Source organism: Micromys minutus, assembly GCF_963924665.1.
Source record: "Micromys minutus genome assembly, chromosome: 29".
Taxonomy (NCBI): Eukaryota; Metazoa; Chordata; class Mammalia; order Rodentia; family Muridae; genus Micromys; species Micromys minutus.
Window position 1 is genome coordinate 1702019 of NC_137964.1, and position 20342 is coordinate 1722360.

The window sequence follows — 20342 nt, forward strand, 5'->3', positions numbered from 1 at the left end:
GGAGGGGGTGGGTGAGCAGGGGGCACCCCCATAGAAGCATGGGGAGGAGAATGGGTAGGCGATTTATGGAGAAGAAACCGGGAAAGGGAATAGCATTTGAAATGTAAATATAATATATCCAATAAAAAATAAAATGAATGTTCAAAGAATTATGGAACAACAACAAATAGTAATCTCTAAAAATAATAAAAACAAAAAAGAAAGAAAAGAACTGTTGCTCTAGAGGAACAAAGCCCAGATCAAGAATTCACTAAGTCAGCTGATGTTGAAACAGTGACAATAGCTGCCTCACACCTCAGAGCCTGGGAACCCAGTAGTTTCTTGGTCTTAGAGCTTGGAGCCTCAGTGGTCAGAATAGTCCCACCCTGGAAAGGTGGACATCCCAGGAGGTATCTGGTCCACAAGGCTGGGTGCCTCAACTTTCCCCATCTGGTGGCAAAACACTAAAGATTCCCTGGGAAGCCACTGGTTCTTAGTGACCCATGGAAAGCTGGAAATGCTGGTTCTGCTATCAGTGAAGAAATCAGAAACAGCAGCTTGGCTGTAAGAGGCAGGCCCAGGCAAACAGAAAATGCTCCTCCTTCTGCCATGGCCCCTATCCATCTGGGCTGCTACTTGAAGGCACTGCCACATTGGGAATGGGTCTTCCACATCAAGACAATCAGGACAAGTTCTCCATTGAGGTTCACCATTCAGGTGATTCTAAGATGTGTCAAGTTGACATTAAAACCAACCATTGCCATGTTATCTCCTTGATGAATCCAAGTCCTGTCAAGTTAATGATGAAGATTGGCTATCATATATAGGAGCATACATATTGACTTGTTTGCAGAATCTTCCTCATTGTTAAATGATCAGTTCTGTGAATTATAAAATCCAAACCAGAAATGAACAGATCATGCATGCCAAAGAGATTTGCCTAAAGAATTAAAACAGAGGGCCAAGGCATATGGCCCTGTGGGTAAAGCACTTGCTATGTAAACCTGAAGACCTGAGTTCAAACCCCAACAGCCACATGAAAAGCCAGGTGTGACCCTCTACATACCTATGATACCAACACTGCGGGGGACATGAAGACAAGAGGAAATATATAGCTTGCAAATTTCAGTATCAGTGAGAGACCCTCTGTCAAAGGAATCAAAAGAAGAATGGTAGAGCAAAGTGTTCAACATCCACTTCCTGACTACATACACATTCACAAGCCTACACATGTGCACATACAACACACATTTACACATGCATGCATGCACACACACACACAGAGAGAGAGAGAGAGAGAGAACTGAAAACATAGAAAACAGCCATAGAAATCTTCTTTTTGGTCTATCTCCTAATGATGTTCCTAATCATACCAAGTACTCAACCACTTTTGATTGGCTGAGCTTATGTTCTGTTTTTCTCTAATGTAGGCTTTTACATTAAGAAATTGCTCAGCTTCAGTTATATGGAAGCCACTAGTGAGGTTGCCTGGCTGTGTCCACTCTTGGATGCTTCCACCCTCATCCCTGTTTTCATTGGCTTTGACATTTTCAAGGATGGGAGATGTTTCTTAAAGAAATCTCATCATTTCAATAGTAGGTAGGTTTTCTTTTGTTTTTTTTAATCTAATTTCTACAGTCAGAGCCTCTGAACAAGATCCATAGGAGATTGATTATATTGACTCTGACTGAAAATTCAGTTTGAAAACTCAACATGGAAGATGAAAACTGTCTTTGGACCATAATAATACCTTCTTGGTGGTGTCAAGGTGAAAATGTCTCTCTGACCAAAGTGAAAGATCTACAACACAAGATTATATTTGGGTCCAATTGTGCTGGGTATAACATAGTTTCTGATGACACAGCAATATTCTACCACTAAAATAAAACTGTGTATACTGCAGTTTAAACGAAGAGTGAGTTGTGACATTAGTTAACAGATAGTGATGTGTGAGCATATCTGTGTGGATATGGTTTATTTGCATGTGATATAAGAGGATGTGTGTGTGTGTGTGTGTGTGTGTGTGTGTGTGTGTGTGTGTGCTCACAGAGGCTGGAGGAGAAAGTTGGGTTTCCTGCTCTATTAATCTCTGCCTTATTGCTTTGTGACAGGATCTCTCACTGACACTGGAGCTCAGCTGGCAGACAGCAAACCCTAGAGATTCTGTCTCTGCCTCTCACAGTGCACGGCCAGGCCAGCTTTTTGCACAGGTGCTAGGATCTAAGCTCTATGTGCAGTGAGCACTCTTACCCACTGAGCCATTTCTGCAGCCCCCCCCCAAATATGCAAACACTAATACTTTCTCACTTAATTGCCTGTCATCAAAACATTTTAGAAATGTTTGAATCTTAGAATATCTTTATTAAAATGAAGCAGCCTGAAACCATGCTGAGTGTTCTTTTATTTTTATTTTATTTTAGTCAATGAAGCATCTGAATTGTAGACGCATTATTTTTTTCAAATCAGCTATAAAATTTTAATTAAGGTAATCAAGAAGTTTCAAAAGACCTGCAATGCTTGACGATCCTACCACAGCACAATTATTGGGAATAAGGGCTGCAATCAAGAAGGCATTGAAATCTGTCCCCACAAAAGCCAGCTAGGAAGTAAACAACTTAAATGCCATAAACACATGCCATGTGCAAGATTTAATTTTAAACTTTGAAGACTGTGATTGGGAATATCCAAAGTTGTGGGGAATGGGGAGGGGGCTCTTTTGATACAGTTCTTATTCAGGATTTGATAAGTTCATACCGAGTCCCTATAATTTCCTAGCATGTTTGATTAGTGAAGCACTCCAAAGGATCTTAAATATGGGAAGCTTATTTCACAGATTTCAACTCATAAAAATGTTTGTCAACAGAAGGTAATCAGGAAGAGAGAAGATGGAATTCATCTTCTTTAAAAAACAAAGACGGTTTACCCATTGTAACAGTTTAACACTGTTAACATTTCGGTCCTGGCTTCCACTAATCACAGCTACTCTGGGTTTACCAGACACTTTAATATATGTAGAGAAGTGTATTTACAACTTAAAATATTATGATTGATGGAAAAGAATCAATTGAAAGTGTCAAGGTTTTCACATTTTGTACCATAACAGTCACTTTAACAAGGATTGCAGGCAATTTTACAAAAAAATAACACAGCGATATTTTAAAACTTCATTTTCAGAAAAAATACTACTGACACTATATAGAAAATAGTAATTATAGGAGATTGGTCTACTGGTTTATGCCTGTCTTTCTAAGTATTAGGAAGACCGGGGCAGTAGATTCATATGTTCTAGACCAAACTGGAAAACTTGGTGAGATCCTCTTAAGACAAAAAGTAGAAGAGTCCTGGGACTCTTGGCTCAGTGGTAGAGCCCCTGCCTAGAATCCCCCAGTGAGGGGCTGGAGTGTGGCTCAGTGGTAGAGCCCCTGCCTAGAATCCCCCAGTGAGGGGCTGGGGTGTGGCTCAGTGGTAGAGCCCCTGCCTAGAATCTCCAGTGAGGGGCTGGGGTGTGGCTCAGTGGTAGAGCCCCTGCCTAGAATCCCCCAGTGAGGGGCTGGAGTGTGGCTCAGTGGTACAGCCCCTGCCTAGAGTCCCCCAGTGAGGGGCTGGGGTGTGGCTCAGTGGTAGAGCCCCTGCCTAGAATCCCCCAGTGAGGGGCTGGGGTGTGGCTCAGTGGTAGAGCCCCTGCCTAGAATCCCCCAGTGAGGGGCTGGGGTGTGGCTCAGTGGTAGAGCCCCTGCCTAGAATCCCCCAGTGAGGGGCTGGGGTGTGGCTCAGTGGTAGAGGCCCTGCCTAGAATCCCCCAGTGAGGGGCTGGGGTGTGGCTCAGTGGTAGAGCCCCTGCCTAGAATCCCCCAGTGAGGGGCTGGGGTGTGGCTCAGTGGTAGAGCCCCTGCCTAGAATCCCCCAGTGAGGGGCTGGGGTGTGGCTCAGTGGTAGAGCCCCTGCCTAGAATCCCCCAGTGAGGGGCTGGAGTGTGGCTCAGTGGTACAGCCCCTGCCTAGAATCCCCCAGTGAGGGGCTGGGGTGTGGCTCAGTGGTACAGCCCCTGCCTAGAATCCCCCAGTGAGGGGCTGGGGTGTGGCTCAGTGGTACAGCCCCTGCCTAGGATACATAAGGCCCTAAATTTAATCTGGTAAATTTCCTTTCACTTCAAAAACAAATAGCTAAAATGTAAAATAAATGATTATCAAGAACAAATACTCTCCTCACATCATTATGATTATCAAACCAACAAACATAAAGAATTTAGGGTTGTTTTACTTTAATGTATAGTTATTTGTGTTTTAAAAATATATTTGAAAGGAACTAGTTCTTGGTCTACACATATAAAGAAACCATCTTTTCAACCAATAAATAAACCTTTTAAAAAATAGAATAAATTTTAGCATCTCCTTTCAACCTCAAAACTTTGTTTGGGACCCACAATGAAAATGAAATGACAACCACATCCACAACAGTTGTTTTAAATGGAGCAGCAATGTTTAAAAATATATTAACCATTCAATACAACCTCATTAGACTTTTGGATCTGAAGCCTCATTGCATGGCCTACTCTAATTACAGCTAAGGTGAGCAATTCCCAGCTAAAACAACTCGGACTTGCTAATGTTAGAAATTGCAATTAAAGTCACCCAACGGTTTTCATTTTGCTTCATGTTCTTCCTAACTCATCTAAGTCTACTCTTGCTTACTGTCCAAGAGAAAGCTAGGGAGGTAGGCAGGGCACACACCCATCAGCCCATGCTCAAGAATCAAAAACAGAATGGTTACTGCTCCTTTGGAGCTAGCCCGAGCAACATAGTGAGCCATTGTCTCAGGAAGGGAAAGGGAAGAAGAGGGGAGGAAAGGAGAGAGAGAGAGAAAGAGAGAGAGAGAGAGAGAGAGAGACAGAGACAGAGACAGAGACAGAGAGACAGAGAGAGACAGTGTTGAGAACAAATGTGTATTATCAGTAGACAACTTGTATATGGTATTTAAATATCAATCATTACAAGAGTAGCTGACTGTCCCTCTACAGCCCATGGCTTAGCATGTCCTTCTCTGATACACAAAGGGCATAACAAGCCCCTTCCCCAAAGATGAGATGTGTGTGGTCCATGGAAGGCTGTTCTAGTCTGGATTGGAAACTAAGTCTCCCTTTTCAGTGTTCTCTGATCAGTGGATGTGCAGCCAGACAGAGGAGTCAGCGGAGATGTCATGGGGCATTTGGTGGGAAAATCCTTCCAGAACAGGTGATGCACCCACTTCCTGGGGTGTTAGAGTTTAAGGCAGTTCTCAACCTGTGGGACATGGCCTCTTGGGGGAGGGAGTCAAATGACCCTTTCACAAGTGCCACATATCAGATACTACATATCTGATATTTGCATTACAAATCATAACAGTGGCAAAATTACAGTTCTGAAGTAGCAACAAAAATAATTTTATGGTTGGGGGTCATTCAACACGAGGAACTATATTAAAGGATCACAGGATTCGGAAGGTTGAGAACCGCTGTTCTAAGAGTTTTAGTTCGGAAAATGACTCTGGAAGATCATGATTCTGAACTACACATGGAGCAGAGCGCTGGCATCTTCAAGCACCACAAAGGGACATCAGAGTCAGCTGCAGGGAATCAAAGAATGTGAGCTCTTGTTCCTTGCTATTCATGGGGGCAGTGAACCTGCAGGGACACCCCAGGGATTGCTCCTACACAGCAAACCAAGACAAGCTCAGCCTGGCATCAGGAGATGAACCCAGAGGGCAAAGAACAATTAGCCACTTGAGGATGAATTCAACTGAGGGTCCTGTGAGCTGCTGGCAGAAGTAGACCAGAGCTCAGACAAGAAGCAGTGGATAAGGATACGGCTTAGTGGTGGAACACTTGCTGGTCGCTTAGCTATGACTCTCTAAGGTCCGCCCCCAGTGACCACCTCAACCAGTGGTACATCCTGGACCCAAAGCTTTCCAAGCCTCCTGAAACAGTGCCACCATCTGGATCAAGTCCTCAAATACGAGAGCCTGTGAGAAACATTTCATACTCAAACCATGACAGGGAGAGCCAGATCTATTTTCCCATCAGCTTTCAGCAGGAGATGTTGGGAGGTAGGACTGTTATCAAAGATTAATTAGGCACCAATGATCACAAAAGACTGTTTTACCCCCAAATAGCTCTACTCTCCAATAAGAAAGCAATAGACACCTTGGGGTCTACACCCCTAAAAGCCCCCTCCCTGTACCTAAGAGAGTACACAGCTCATTGCCCAGGCACTGAGTGATAGTTATTACTGCCATCATACTGTCCTTATGAACAAGGTCACCATGAATGTCCTCCAAGAAAGCCTTGGGAACAAATGCATTCAGTGTCCTCTGGGGTCCACACCAGGGCTGGGAAGGCTCTGAGATGACATGAGGGTACCATGGAGAGCGCTGGGAGTGGTTTTCCAAGATGCAGAATTTGATGTCACCATCTTGGCAGTATATGCCAGTTTCTGTTCAGGTCCTCGGCATTTCTAAGATTCCGCTGAGCTGTCACCTTAATTTGCATGTCTATGATCACCTTAATTTGCATGTCTATGATCACTAATAAGGCTGGTCATCTGTCCCTGGGCTTGCTGCCTGAAAATCAGGCTCAGGTGGAGCTCAGGGTTGGAGCTGGAACCACAGAGATTTATTTCTCCCATCTCTGGAAGCTGAAGATCTGAGATGGGGAGTGTGGGGGTGGCAGGGATGTAATGTTGGGAGGTTCGTATGGGTTCCTGGTTTGCCCTTGGAGAGCCAATGCCTTCTTCTGTGCCCTCTCACTGAGGAGAGAGGGTGTTGGAGAAATGGGAGAGAAGGACACAGAGGAAGGGAGGAAGAGAAGAGAAAGGAATGAAGAGGGAGGTAAAGAGAGTAAGGGAGAGATGAAAGGGACAGAGGAAGAGGAAGGGAGGGAGGGAAGAGAGGAGAAAGGGGATGGAGGTGAATTTGTCATAAAACTTGGCTGGTTTGTGTGTCAACTTGTCACAAGCTACAGTCAACAAAGAGGAAGGGGCCTCAGTTGAGAAAATTCCTCCATGAAATCCAACTGGAAGGCATTTTTCTCAAATAGTAATTGATAGGGGCTGGCCCATCCATTGTTGGTGGCGTCATCCCTAGGCTGGTGGTCCTGGGTTCTATAAGAAAGCAGACTGAGCAAGACATGTGGAGCAAGCCAGAAAGAAGCATCCCTCCATGGTTTCTTGCCTCCAGGTTCCAGTTCTGCTTGAGTTCCTGCCTGCACTTCTCCAATAATGGACTATGATCTGGGAATGTAAGCCAAATGAACCCTTTCCTCCCACTGTTTTTGTTTTTGTTTTCTTGTTTTTGGTCAAGGCGTTTCATTACAGCAATAGTAACCCTAACTAAGACATTCACTAAGTCCAGAGCTCACCAATCAGAGCTAGTTGGCTTGTCCCAAGGATCTCTGAATGGTGATGGGACTACCGATGCTTTGCCACTTAGGTTAGTGTTTACAGGAGTACTAGGTTAGTGTTTACAGGGGTACTAGGTTAGTGTTTACAGGGGTACTAGGTTAGTGTTTACAGGAGTACTAGGTTAGTGTTTACAGGAGTACTAGGTTAGTGTTTACAGGGGTACTAGGTTAGTGTTTACAGGGGTACTAGGTTAGTGTTTACAGGGGTACTAGGTTAGTGTTTACAGGGGTACTAAACTACAGTCCACATGCTTATGCAGCAAGTGCTTTACCCACTGAGCCATCTCAATGGGAGGAGCAGGGGGAGGGGAAAGAGAAGGGATGAGGGATGAGAGTGAGCAAGCACTGATGTCTCTTCTCAAAGAAAACCAATCCTATTACATGGATGCTAATATCACATCCTAACCACTCCCCTAGGGCTCCATTTTCATGTTACATACTGGGGGTTCCAGCTTCAATATAGGAATCTTGACACCCACAACTGTGCTCACAACTGTACAGCATCAACAAACCCACGTGCCTTATTTTGATCCCATCTAAAATTTTCTAATTTTTAATACAAAAATCCTGGGGACAGGATCTGCCCTATTCCTCAGGGACAGGCAAATTCCTGGGCTCACTGGCCAGCCAGCCTAGCCTGCTTGGTGAGTCCTGGGTTTGGTGAGTGTAGTGGTTATTTCTGGTTATCAACTTGACTATATCTAGAATGAACCACAATCCAGAATTGGGAGGCCAACCTTTGATCCTGATCTTGAGGCATAGAGGCTAAGAATCTTAGGAAATTAAGGAAGGAGATCACTGAGCTCAAGGTCATCTGGGACAAGCAAGTCCCAGATCCAGGTGTGGTGGCACACACCTTTAATCTGGAACACACCTTCAGTTGAAGACTTACATGAGGACATTGGAACAAGGAAGGTCTCTCTCTCTCTCTCTCCATCTGCTTGCTTTGTGGGGTTTTTCCTGCTTACCTTGTGGGACTGAGCATCTGCTAGATTCTTGGACTTCACAGCTGCTGCCGGCCATTGCTAAGGAATTGGACTACAGACTGTAAGTCAGCAACAAATACCTTGCTATATTAGAGACTATTCATAAGTTCTGTGACTCTAGAGAACCCTGACTAATACAGTGAGAGACCTTGTCTCAAAGAAAGTGGATGAGTCCTGAGTAATGACAGCTTATGTTGTCCTCTGGCCTACACACACACACACACACACACACACACACATATATATATATATATACACACACACAGTGCACATGCATACAAATTACCCACATATACACACACAAGTGCACATTCACACATACATATACACACACAAGTGCACGTGTACACATATATATACATACAAATGTATATGCACACTTACATACACACACAAGTGCACATGCACACATGCATACATACACAAGTGCACATGTACACATACATGCACACACACAAGTACATATTCATACATACACACATAAACCAGTAAGATAAAATGTACTCTGTGCTAACAGCTTCTTTTGCACTACTTTCTACTTTGATTTTTTTAAACTCATTTTTCCTCCAAATGTCCCTTTTTCTAATGGCCAGATAAAAGGTAGTCAGTCAAGCACATTTGTTTTTACTGCCTCACAACCACTGCGGTCACAGCACCTGCCTTCCCACTTATAAAATACATGTGATTTCTTTTATTCCACCCAAGTTGAAATGTATTTTTTATTGTTATCCAAAAGTCAGCATGAAGAATTCCTAGAAGAAACTCTTTAAGCAGCAAATGGGGACAGTAAGAAATAAAACTTGATGGTTTGTTGTCAAAACAAAAGTACCTTGAGCCAGCTTCTGTCCAATCAGAGATGAGCAAGAAACACTCATTCCCCAGGGGCAGCCTGCTAAGTTAGCTCAAATTCTGCTGGGCTATCCCCCAGCCCCCTCCCCACCAAACTAGAGACTTGGAGTAGAAAATTAAACTGCCAAGCTTGCCTGGTGACCTTCAGATGTGACAAGGTCATGTACCTGATATTCATATCTAAAATAGACAAGAGATTAAACATACAGATGCCCCCACACTGCCTGTGTTAGGAATAGACAAATAGGAGTGGTTGGTGGGAAGATGATGGAGAAGACGTACCCTCCTGATTCCACAGGCAATGAGAAAGTCGGGAAGGGACTTGTGTTGTTAGGAAAACCATTGCCTGCAAATTCCAACCTTGCAAAGCTGTAGTGTGAATTGCCTTCCTTTGTCTCCTCTGGGTCCCCAGGAATTTGAGTTGGAGGATACTCTGCAGTTGTCCAATGAAACAAGACCCGGGGGTAGAGTTTCTAGACATGGAGACTGGGGATAAGGCTCAGTCGATAAAGCTGAGGCCCTGAGCTCAGATTCCCAGAGCGGAAAAGCCACATGGGTGTGGTAGCCCACCTGTAATCCTGGAACACAAGAGTCAAGTCGGGAATAAGAATCCATGGGACTAGAGGGCTGTCAGGACTAGCTGATCAATGGGATCATCAAGAGACCCTGTCTAGAGAGTATAATAGAGAACTAGATAAAGACACTTCATATCATACATGTCCAAACATCGCAGGAACACTTGCATGTGAACGCACACAGGAGAACACACATAAAGTTTCCAGATACTTGGTATACAAGGCAAGACACTTCATACCCAGACAAGACAATGACCCTGTCCATGTGTCTCTGTCCCCTTCTGTCCCCTTCCTGAGTGTGTAAAATGGTTAATAGTAGCCTCTCTCCCAAGAAACAATGTCATGCCTTCCTGTGGGACACCCAATGCTACAACTACAGAGCAAACCACATAGAAGCTTTGAAACTGGGGGAACTAATGTAGCATGCTCACTCCTGTGAGGCAGGGGTCAGAGTCTTAAGAGCTGTAAGACCCAAATTGAGTCTTATCTATTAGAGGCTCCCATGAATGAGACAAGAGATTGGGAATCGATGCAATCCAGAGGAGAAGCAACCCCAAAAGGCTCTTTTTATACGTTTTAGGGGTACAGGTTACATTAGCAAGATTATAATTTAAATTCATTGGCTAAGCATATTGACCTTTAAACTTATTGGGTTAGTAAGCAGTCAGGACCCTAACTGGGACTCTTCAGAGGGTCAGATGGCTATCAGTCAGCACATTTTACAATTCTCCTGAGAATTGTTTACTCAAAGAATTCCCTTAGGCCAAGGCAGAGTGGACCTCTGGGCCATTGTTTCCACATAGATGGGGGGGGGGAGAAAATTTCTCACTTCTTTCAGAGCAGTTTAGCTCTGTACCTCTACCATGCCTAAGTCTGGGAGGATGTTAGAGTTCTAGAACAGTGCATTTTGGTACAGCAACATGTGGCCTGTACAGCTAAGAGCCCATATTTTTAAATTAAATTTCAGAGAAAAGTGATGGTACCTACCTTTAATCAGAAGGCAGGGGCAAGTGAATCTCTGAGTTCGAGCCCAGCCTGGTCTACAAAGTGAGTTCAGGACAGTAAGGGCTACCCAGAGAGATCCTATCTCAAAAAAAAAAAAAAAAAAAAAAAAAAGTAAGAAGGGAGAAGAGAATTTTATTTCAAGTAGTTTAAATTTAAGTAGTTAATGGCCACTATTTTGAATAGTACTAATTGAGTTACCTTTGGTAATATGCATCTATCTGTAGACTTGGACCTCAGCTGGACTTGGGATTTCATATGTATTCCTGCATGTGTGCATGCATGTGTACATGTGTGTGCACACCCAAGCCTTTTCATGTAATTTGGGGGATCAAGCTCACATCCACATACTTTCAGGCACTTCTCCTGCCTGAGCTGCCCCTTGAGGCTGGGGCTGCGGATTTTGCCAGCTTCCCATTGTTTTCACAAAATACCAAAGCCAGCCAATTCATCACCGGGAAAGGTTAGTTCTGGTGCACAGTTTCGGATTCCCAGTTCGTGGTCACTCTCTGTCGCTTTGGTCCTGTGGCAGCACCACGCACCATGGCAGGATTCATGATGGAGCCAGTTGCCATGGCAGGATTCATGATGGAGCCAGTTGCTGGCATCATGGCGGCCAGGAAGCAAAAGAGAGTCGGAAACAAATGGGTTGGGTTCCACACCATAATCCCCTTCACACTTACACCCCCAGTGACCTAGAAACTTTCTGCCAGGACCCACCTTTGAGCTGTGCTTCTCTGGGACCATGTTGTTAACATGAGGACTAATAGAGGACTCTCCAGGCCCAGCCTGCAGGTCATCGCTGTCTGAGCTGGTCTAATTTCAAGTATCTCTCATGCCACATTCCCATGACAACATGGCCTGTCATCCAAACTCTCAAATAACTTTGCACATGAAATATTGTATAATGCATGTACCAGGCTACATATCTATACATATGTACCTCTGTACATAACACCATATTATACACACTGAAAAGAGCTATCTCAGTACCTGGTAAGTGGAGGCAGGAGGGTCAGAAGTTCAAGGCAATCCTGGACTACTTACCAAGTTCAAGGCCAGTCTGGACTATTTGAGACTCTGTTTCAATTTTTTAATATAAAAATTAGGGGTTGGGGAGGTGACTCAGCAGTCAAGAAAGAGCTCCCAGGACCCACACTGAACAGGTCAGAGTCACGTGTAACTGCAGCTGCAGATCTGATGCCCTCCTGTCTTCTGCAGGCACCAGCATTCACATGCGTACATCCCCCATAGATATAAACATATGATAAAGATATAGATCTTTAAAACATGTACATAGTGTATGCGATAAATTAATTATATTTGAAAAAAGCACTATTAATTGTACTCTATTGCTACCTATATAATTATAATTCTGAATAGGAACATTTACTTGAAGGAACTGGCTAACTCAGTTGTATAGGCTATTAGCTCAAGAATCTATGTGCATGTGTGTGCATATGCACATGTGTGCATGTGTGCTCATCATACATATGACACTGAGAGGACAACCTCTGATGTCATCCCTCGGTTCACTTTTCACCTTGTTTTGAGAGTTTCTCCTACTACCCTGGAGCTAATCTAGATTAGATGAACTGAGTGGCAAACCCTAGGACTATACCCGCCATTACCTACCCAGTGCTGGCATTACAAGCCTACACCACCACACCTGCCTTTCTACTTGGGGAGTGGGCTGAGGATTGAACTCAGATCCTCACCCTTGCATAGCAAGCACTTACAGACCTACATCTCCCCTGCCCCACTGTTGCTTAAGCCAGTAGAGTGGAAATGCAGTCAGGACTAAGCTGTGATCTTGAGTCTTAAAGTTAGAATTTCTTCTTCTATAAACCTGTTTTTCCCACCTCGAGCCCTAAAACTGATTGGGCAAAGTACCAAGATTAATCTCTATTACTCAGAGTCAATTGATTGTAGATGTGGAACCAAATACCTTCGCAGTAACTCTAAGATGACTGTGGGACTGAGTACCCAGCTACATTAGCCCAGTCAAGTTGATGCATTGGAGCTTCCACACAATGCAAGAACATTCCAAGGAGAATATTGGCTAAATTTAGGCTGGAGAGATGGCTCGATGTTAAATGCCTATCACACAAGTGTGAATCCCAGTACTCAGATCTTTAGCACCTATAAAAATGCCAGGTGGGTATGGCCACCTATGAGCAATGCCAGCCTCCAGAGGTGGAAACAAGGCACCCCAAGGGAGCGGGCTGGCTAGAGCATTCATACCAGTGAGTTCTGGGGAAACCTGACTCAGGGATGAAGAGGAATGGCAGAATACTTCCTAGCATCAACGTCAAGACCTCTACATATACATTACACACGTGTACACAAAAACAAACTGGACTGACTGGTTTTGTGTGTCAACTTGACACAAGCTGGAGTTATCACAGAGAAAGGAGCCTCGGCTGAAAAAATGCCTCCATGAGATCCAGCTGGAAGGCATTTTCTCAACTAGTGATCAAGGGGGGAGGGTTCAGCCCATTGTGGGTGGAGCCATCCCTGAGCTGGTAGACCTGGGTTCTGTAAGAAAGCAGGCTGAGCAAGCCAGGGGAAGCAAGCCAGTAAGTAACATCCTTCCATGGCCTCTGCATCAGCTCCTGCTTCCTGACCTGTTTGAGTTCCAGTCCTGACTTCCTTTGGTGATGAACAGCAATGTGGAAGTGTAAGCTGAATAAACCCTTTCCTCCCCAACTTGCTTCTTGGTCATGATGTTTTGTGCAGGAATAGAAACCCTGACTAAGACACCCAACTTTAGTGGCTGTAAACAGGCAAACATTCATACATGTTAATACTCACCATACACACATGAAAATGAAAAAATAAAAAATAATTATATTGACGAAACTTGACCCCTCACCCATGTTCACACACATGCACACAAACACACACACTCATACACACACACAAAACTCATGGACATTGCATATCTACTAATAATAATGATATTCTTGTGAAGGCCTAGGCGAAATGTTAATTTCTAGGGAACTGTTACCTAAATAGCCTGCTATTTTGTGCTATTACTAATATAAGGAAACTTTCTTCTATGTTGTTTCTGCTGCTACTGGGAAGCTTTCTCATGCCCTTGTGACTACAGATTCTATATGTTCTGTGCCCTTGGAAACCAATCACAACAGAAATCAGTTAGAACTGCTTGGTATAGTTAGTTACCCACAATAAGCTTGGACCTGAACTAACCACCAGACAGCACTTCCTTCACCCGTGTATAAGCTTTTATGATTTTTGCTTTTGTAAGCTGCCCCGGGAATGGACTCCAACATAAGAGAAATACCTGTGCCAATATAAGAAACTATTTGGAATAAGACTTCCATTTTGAGTAGTGGTCAAGTAAAGTTGAATTTCCCAAGACCTCCCTGGGAACCGACATCCCACTTGGCAGAAAGAGACACATGTGTGGGTGACTGACATCCTGGTCAGCAAGTTAAGTCATGAATGTTAGACAAGGCAAGTCCCCTGCCTCGGTTGAACACCCCAACCAGAGGGAGCAGGATAAGTTGCTAAATGTCCCTAAATCCTGATTGGTGGAATAACTTGACACAGATGTTTGTAGATCTCAGGTTTAAAAAGCCCAATAGGATCTTGACTCAATGCCTGAACCATGGCCCTGATCAATCAGTTCTGGGGCTCAATAAACCATCTCCATCTGACAGAGACCTGTGGCCATGTGATTTGTGAGGCAACTCCTGGACCCCAACAATCCTGGTAATCAAATGCAGGCATCTTGGAGCGGACATTACTCTGGCTTACTTTCTTTTTCTGTTGCTGTGATAAAGCACTCTGATTAACTTGAAATTTAAAACAAAATGAGAGAGCAAGGGTAGAGTTTGATTTGCCATCCACGGTACAGTCCAGCATGGGGGGAAAGTCACAGCAACGGGAGCGTGAGGCAGCTGGTGATTCACATCCAGTCAGGAAGCAAAGAGACGTCTGCTGCCACTCAGCCCACACTCACCATCTGTGCCGCCCACCACACGGAACCAAATGAAGACCCTCACTGCTGTGCCCGGGGCTTGTCTCCTAGTTGATTCTAGACCGTGTCAAGTTAATCAGCAGTGTCAAGCACTGTGCTTGAGAAAGTGAAGAAGTCAGCAAGTATCTAATAACTAGGGAAGAGATCACATCTTCACGTTCATTTTTCACCAGTGACAAAAACCAACATTATTATCCTCAGACTCAGACAACTCGGCCTGTAGCCACTCCAGACGAGCCTCCCCTCGGCTGCTCTGGAGCTGCTGCTCTCCCAGAGTCCCACAGTGTCAGGCAGAGTCTAGTGCCCTCCTATGACAAAGTTCACAGAACATTCCAGAAGAATGGAATCTTCTCCCTCCTGTATGCATTGTTCCCACCCCCTGCCACCACCCAGGCACAAATAAGTCCTCATCTAAGTACCCCAGTCTTTTCACAGCTACAGTGTGTCCTGCTAGCAGCAAAAACAGCTGGTGACCCCACAGGCAGCCAGGATGAGGTGGCCCAGCGTGGGAAGATGGGTGAAGCATTCCAGATAGCAAAGGGCCTTCAGAGAGCAGAGCCTGAAAAAGAGTGCTAGCCTTATTCACAGGGAGTTTCTGGCATGTGGATTCAGTTGGGCAGCCATCAAGGGTCACCAATATAGCTGTTGCCTCTGGTTTCTGAGAGCTGTCAGCCTTTGGTTTTCAAACCATGGATATGTATACCCCGGGCACTCAGAGGTCAAAGGTGCTAAATCTTTTTTTTTAATTAGATACTTTCTGTATTTACATTTGAAACGTTTTCCCCTCCCCCACTCTGCTCCCATCCCCCCTCCCCCTCCACTTGTCTTCATGAAGGTGCACTAGCTCCCAATCCCCCTCTCCACCTCAGCGCCTTGGCTTCCCCTACATTGGGAAGCCGTGCCCTCCCTGGACCAAAGGCCTCTTCTCACATTGATGCCAGACAAAGCTGTCTTCAGCTACATATGCAACTGGAGCCAAAGGTCTCACATTGAAAGGTGCTAATTCTAAGGGAGACTTCTACTCAAACAGAACAAGACTCCCTAGCCCACTAAGGACAACAGAATGAACAGTTTTGCCTAGTTTGTATTTGTATTTCTTTAAAGCCTATGGGGCTGTCTTAGTTTGGGTTTTACAGCTGTGAACAGACACCATAACCACAACTCTTACAAAGAAAAAATATTTAGCTGGGTCTGGCTTACGGGTAGAGAGGTTAGCACAGTGTCATCATGGCGGGACGATGAGATGAAACCGAATGTTCTGCATCTTGATCCGCAGGCAGCAAAATAAGACTGTGGAGCTTGAGCACAGAAGACCTCAAAGCCCGCCCTCACAGTGACACACTTCCTCCAACAAGGCCACACCCACTCCAACAAGGCCACACCCACTCCAACAAGGCCACACCCACTCCAACAAGGCCACACCCACTCCAACAAGGCCACACCTCCTAATAGTGCCACTCCCCCTGGGCCAAGCATTCCAACCATCACAAGGGTTGAGGAAGTATCCCAGCTGATAGAGTACTTGCCTAGTGTGCCCCTTCCTGGGTTTAATTCTCTGCACACAATTCGGCATGATACTGCATGCCTATAATCCCAGCACTTGGGAGGTAGAGGCAGGAGAATCGGGAGTTCAAGGCCATCTTCCATCCTTTGCTACATAGCAAGCCCCAGACCAACCTGGGGGATGTAAGGCCTTGTCTCAAAAACAAAACAAAACTAACAAAAGGCAGTGACTGGTGGGAGCTAATCAGGTGGCTCAGTGGTTAAGGACGAAGGACCTGAGTTTGGTTCCCAGCTCCAACACTGGGCAGCTCACAACCACCTATAACTTCAATTTCAAGGGCTCCAATGCCCTCTTCTTGTCTCTGCAGGCAACTCCATACATATGTACAACCCCCCACACACACACACACTCACAACACACACACACACACACACACACCTAATTTAAATTTTTTAAAAACCTCGAATCTTGCAAGTGAGGTACATTTAACAAGTGTGGTTTATTCCTGAAAACTCTTGTAGTAAAAGGAAAAAGGAACTGTTAAAAGGAAATTTCCCCCCATCTTTAGAGGAAAAAGACATGTCATGTTCCATCCCACATGAACTACCAAAACAATTTTCACAAGCAAAATAGATAATGGGTTGAACAAAGAAAACAAGGTTACAAAATAACTCTCATTAAAATAAATAAATAGTTTTTCCATGAAATGAGAAGTAATAATGTGTTATTGTGAGCAGTTTCTTGTTTTCCCTTTCCAGGTCTTGTTCACTGATTTTTTTTTTCAACTTTCTAGAAACTATGGGAACCTGCACTTCCAAATTACAACACACAACACCACCTTCAGGGCAAAATATCTGCAAACGGAGGAAAATGCTTCCTCACAAAACTATAGAGGACCGAGCAGACAGAAGGCATGCCTTGATCTGGGCAAGGCAAAACATTTTGGTTTTTGTTTTGTTTGTTTTCTAAAGAGAGTCCCATGGGGCCCAGGCCGACTCTAAACACACCATGGCTCTGAGGATGACCTTGAACTACTAACCCTCCTGCCTCCACCTCCCAAGTGCTGGGATTGCAGATGTGAGTCACTACACTGCATATGTGGTGCCGGTGATGGAAGCCTGGGCTTCTAGGGAAATCCACTCTCAAAGAAAAGTCCCTGCACACTTTAGTGTGCAATGGAGAGACGCCATGATGCAGGATCCCCTTGCACGATCGTCCTGTGGGACAGGAGTGACACCACCAACTTCTGATGCCATTTGAAGATTTCCTAGCATCTTGGTGGGAATTCCAAGTGTCATCCCATACAGACAAACCCGGGAGCTGCCATGGCTTGATGGCGAATTCGAGGCCATCCTGGGCTACAGTGAGACTTTCTACTAAGAAGAAAAAGTGTAGGCAAACGAGTAAGTTATCTTTAACTGTGACTTGACTTTTCCTAGGGATGGCATTGTGACTTCTCCAGGTGCGTCTGTCCTTTAAATGAGCGAGGCTGCCTGTGTGTGGCAGGTGAACCGCTGTGATTTAGAACCCAGCACCACTCTGGTTACTCACTGGGCTGTGTGCGCAGTGCGTGTGATCACAGAACCAGGCGAGCAGGCTCTGCTTGCTGCGTGGCATCTTTTGACGGCGGCTCTCTTCCAGCGTCACTTATTGATCTAGGGAAGAATACCAGCTTGTCATTGGGGATCTGTCGTATGTGCAACACTTTCAACACAAGGAGCTGGGAGTGTAAGAACAGCTATAAGAAGAAAAAGACACAAGACAGAACAGAGATCTGCAGCAAGGAGCTGCTGCCCAGTGGGCTCCTGACTGCCCCGGCAAAAGCTCCTTCTCATTATGATAACTGGATGCTTATATAAAACCCAAGCAGGACCAACAGTTTGATTCAGGAATACAGTGCCTACCTAGAATCCCCCAGTGAGGGTCTGGGGACACACTCAGCTGTAGAACCCCAGCCTAGATTTCCCCAGTGAGGGGCTGGGGCGTGGCTCAGTGGTAGAGCCCCTGCCTAGATTTCCCCAGTGAGGGGCTGGGGTGTGGCTCAGTGGTAGAGCCCCTGCCTAGAATTCCCCAGTGAGGGGCTGGGGTGTGGCTCAGTGGTAGAGCCCCTGCCTAGAATTCCCCAGTGAGGGGCTGGGGCGTGGCTCAGAAGGAGTAATACAGTCAGAACTATGGAGTTCTGTCTATGATCAGGCTGTCAATATTCCCCTGTGGAAGATTGGAGCACCTGATGATCCTCACCTGAGGTTCCCATCACCGCCCCTGCAGTCCCAGCTGGATATGGTCTTGGTGAGATCTAGAGTATATAGAGTACATAGAGTATATAGAGTATATAGAAGTATATACAGGTATATAGACTATATAGATTATATAGACATATATAGAATATATAGAAGTATATAGAAATATATAGATTATATAGACATATATAGAATACATAGAAGTACATAGAAATATATAGAGTATATAGAAGTATATAAACTATATAGAAGTATATTAAAGTATATAGAGTATATAGAAGTATATAGAGTATATATAGGTATATCGACTATATAGAACTTTATAGAGTATATAGAAGTATATAAAAGTATATAGAGTATATAGAAATATATAGAGTATATAGAAGTATATAGACTATATAGAGTATATAGAAGCAGGAAGTTTGGGAGGTGGGCAGTCTGTTAATACTACAGCTTCAAGCTGCACCACATTGTAAGGGGGGGTTTGTCTGCAGTCCAGCTGCACAGGAGTTGCTCTTCCTTCCCTCTCTGGGGTGAATGGATGTTTCTTAGAAAACTCACGCTTTGCTTCCACAAGCCAAGGTCTCTCACTGAACCTGGAGGTCACCATTTGAGCTGCTGGCTGGCCATTGAGCTCTCAGGGCCCACCTGTCTTGGCTTCCTCAGCACTGGGGCTGTAATGCACGTCTGCTTTTGAATGAGAACTGGGAATTTGAACTCAGGTCCTCATGCACTGCAAGCACTCTATACACAGAGCCATCTCCCCAGCCCCTTCCTTATCTCTCCAGTGCAGATGGTAGTGATCATGGCTCGGTACAGTACAGGGGCAGAGTTGAGCACACCTGGCATGTGTCCTGTGATCTATAAACATCAGTCTGCTTCCTTTATCTGCAGTAACGGCAAATTAATTGGGACCCACTTCCAAGCACAACTTTCTAAGAATGACAGCGAAGGTTTAAATTAGGATGGCTTTTCCTTTAACCATTTACCTAGCCTATCAGGCAATCGGTACTTACCCCAGTCACTCCCTGGCTATCAGCACCATAAGTACTGGGGAAAAGGAACCAAACCACAAGGCTTTCTTCCTTTGGGGCCCCCAGACAACTCCATCTCAACCACTGAGCACTCTGACCTAGGTTCAAGGCCAAGTGCTGAGGTGATGGCCGAGTGGAAAGGTACTCCATGTGTTAATATAAAGATCTGATTCCGGGCTAGAGAGATGGCTCAGCGGTTAAGAGCACTGACTGCTCTTCCAGAGGTCCTGAGTTCAATTCCCAGCAACCACATGGTGGCTCGCAACCATCTGTAACGGGATCTGATACTCTTTCTGGTGTGTCTGAAACAGCTACAGTGTGCTCATATACACTAAATAAATAAATCTTAAAAAAAAAAAAAAAAAAAAAAAGATCTGATTCCAATCTCCAGCCCCTGACCCCCAAGCAAAAGCCTGGTGTGGCACATACACCTGTAATCTCAGAGCTAACCAAATCAATTTTAGTGAGAAACCCTGTATCAATTAATAATAATGATAATAATAATAATAATAATAATAATAATACAGCTGGATGTGGTGGCACACACCTTTAATGCCAGCACTCAAGAGGCAGAGGCAGGTGGATCTTTATATGCAAAAGGCCAGGATGCTCTGCATAGAAGATTGCACAAGAAGGAGGAAGAGGGGAGCCGGTTGAGTGGGGGAGAAGGATTGGGAGGAGGAAAAGAAAGAGGAGGAGAAGATATGCATGCATGCATATGCAAACCAGCATACC

General features: G+C 44.8%; 1 protein-coding gene across 1 annotated transcript in view; it reads right to left on the minus strand.

Annotated features, from left to right (window-relative positions):
• The window catches only part of LOC308439258 (elongin-B-like), a gene marked incomplete at both ends in the record, with an annotated part of 58284 nt that extends 39697 nt beyond the window's left edge, over positions 1-18587 (minus strand). The window contains one exon of the mRNA XM_080941000.1: positions 18575-18587. Coding sequence (XP_080797126.1) covers positions 18575-18587 — 13 coding nt within the window. The remainder of the gene's footprint in view (positions 1-18574) is intronic.
• Positions 18588-20342: the final 1755 nt, after the last annotated feature.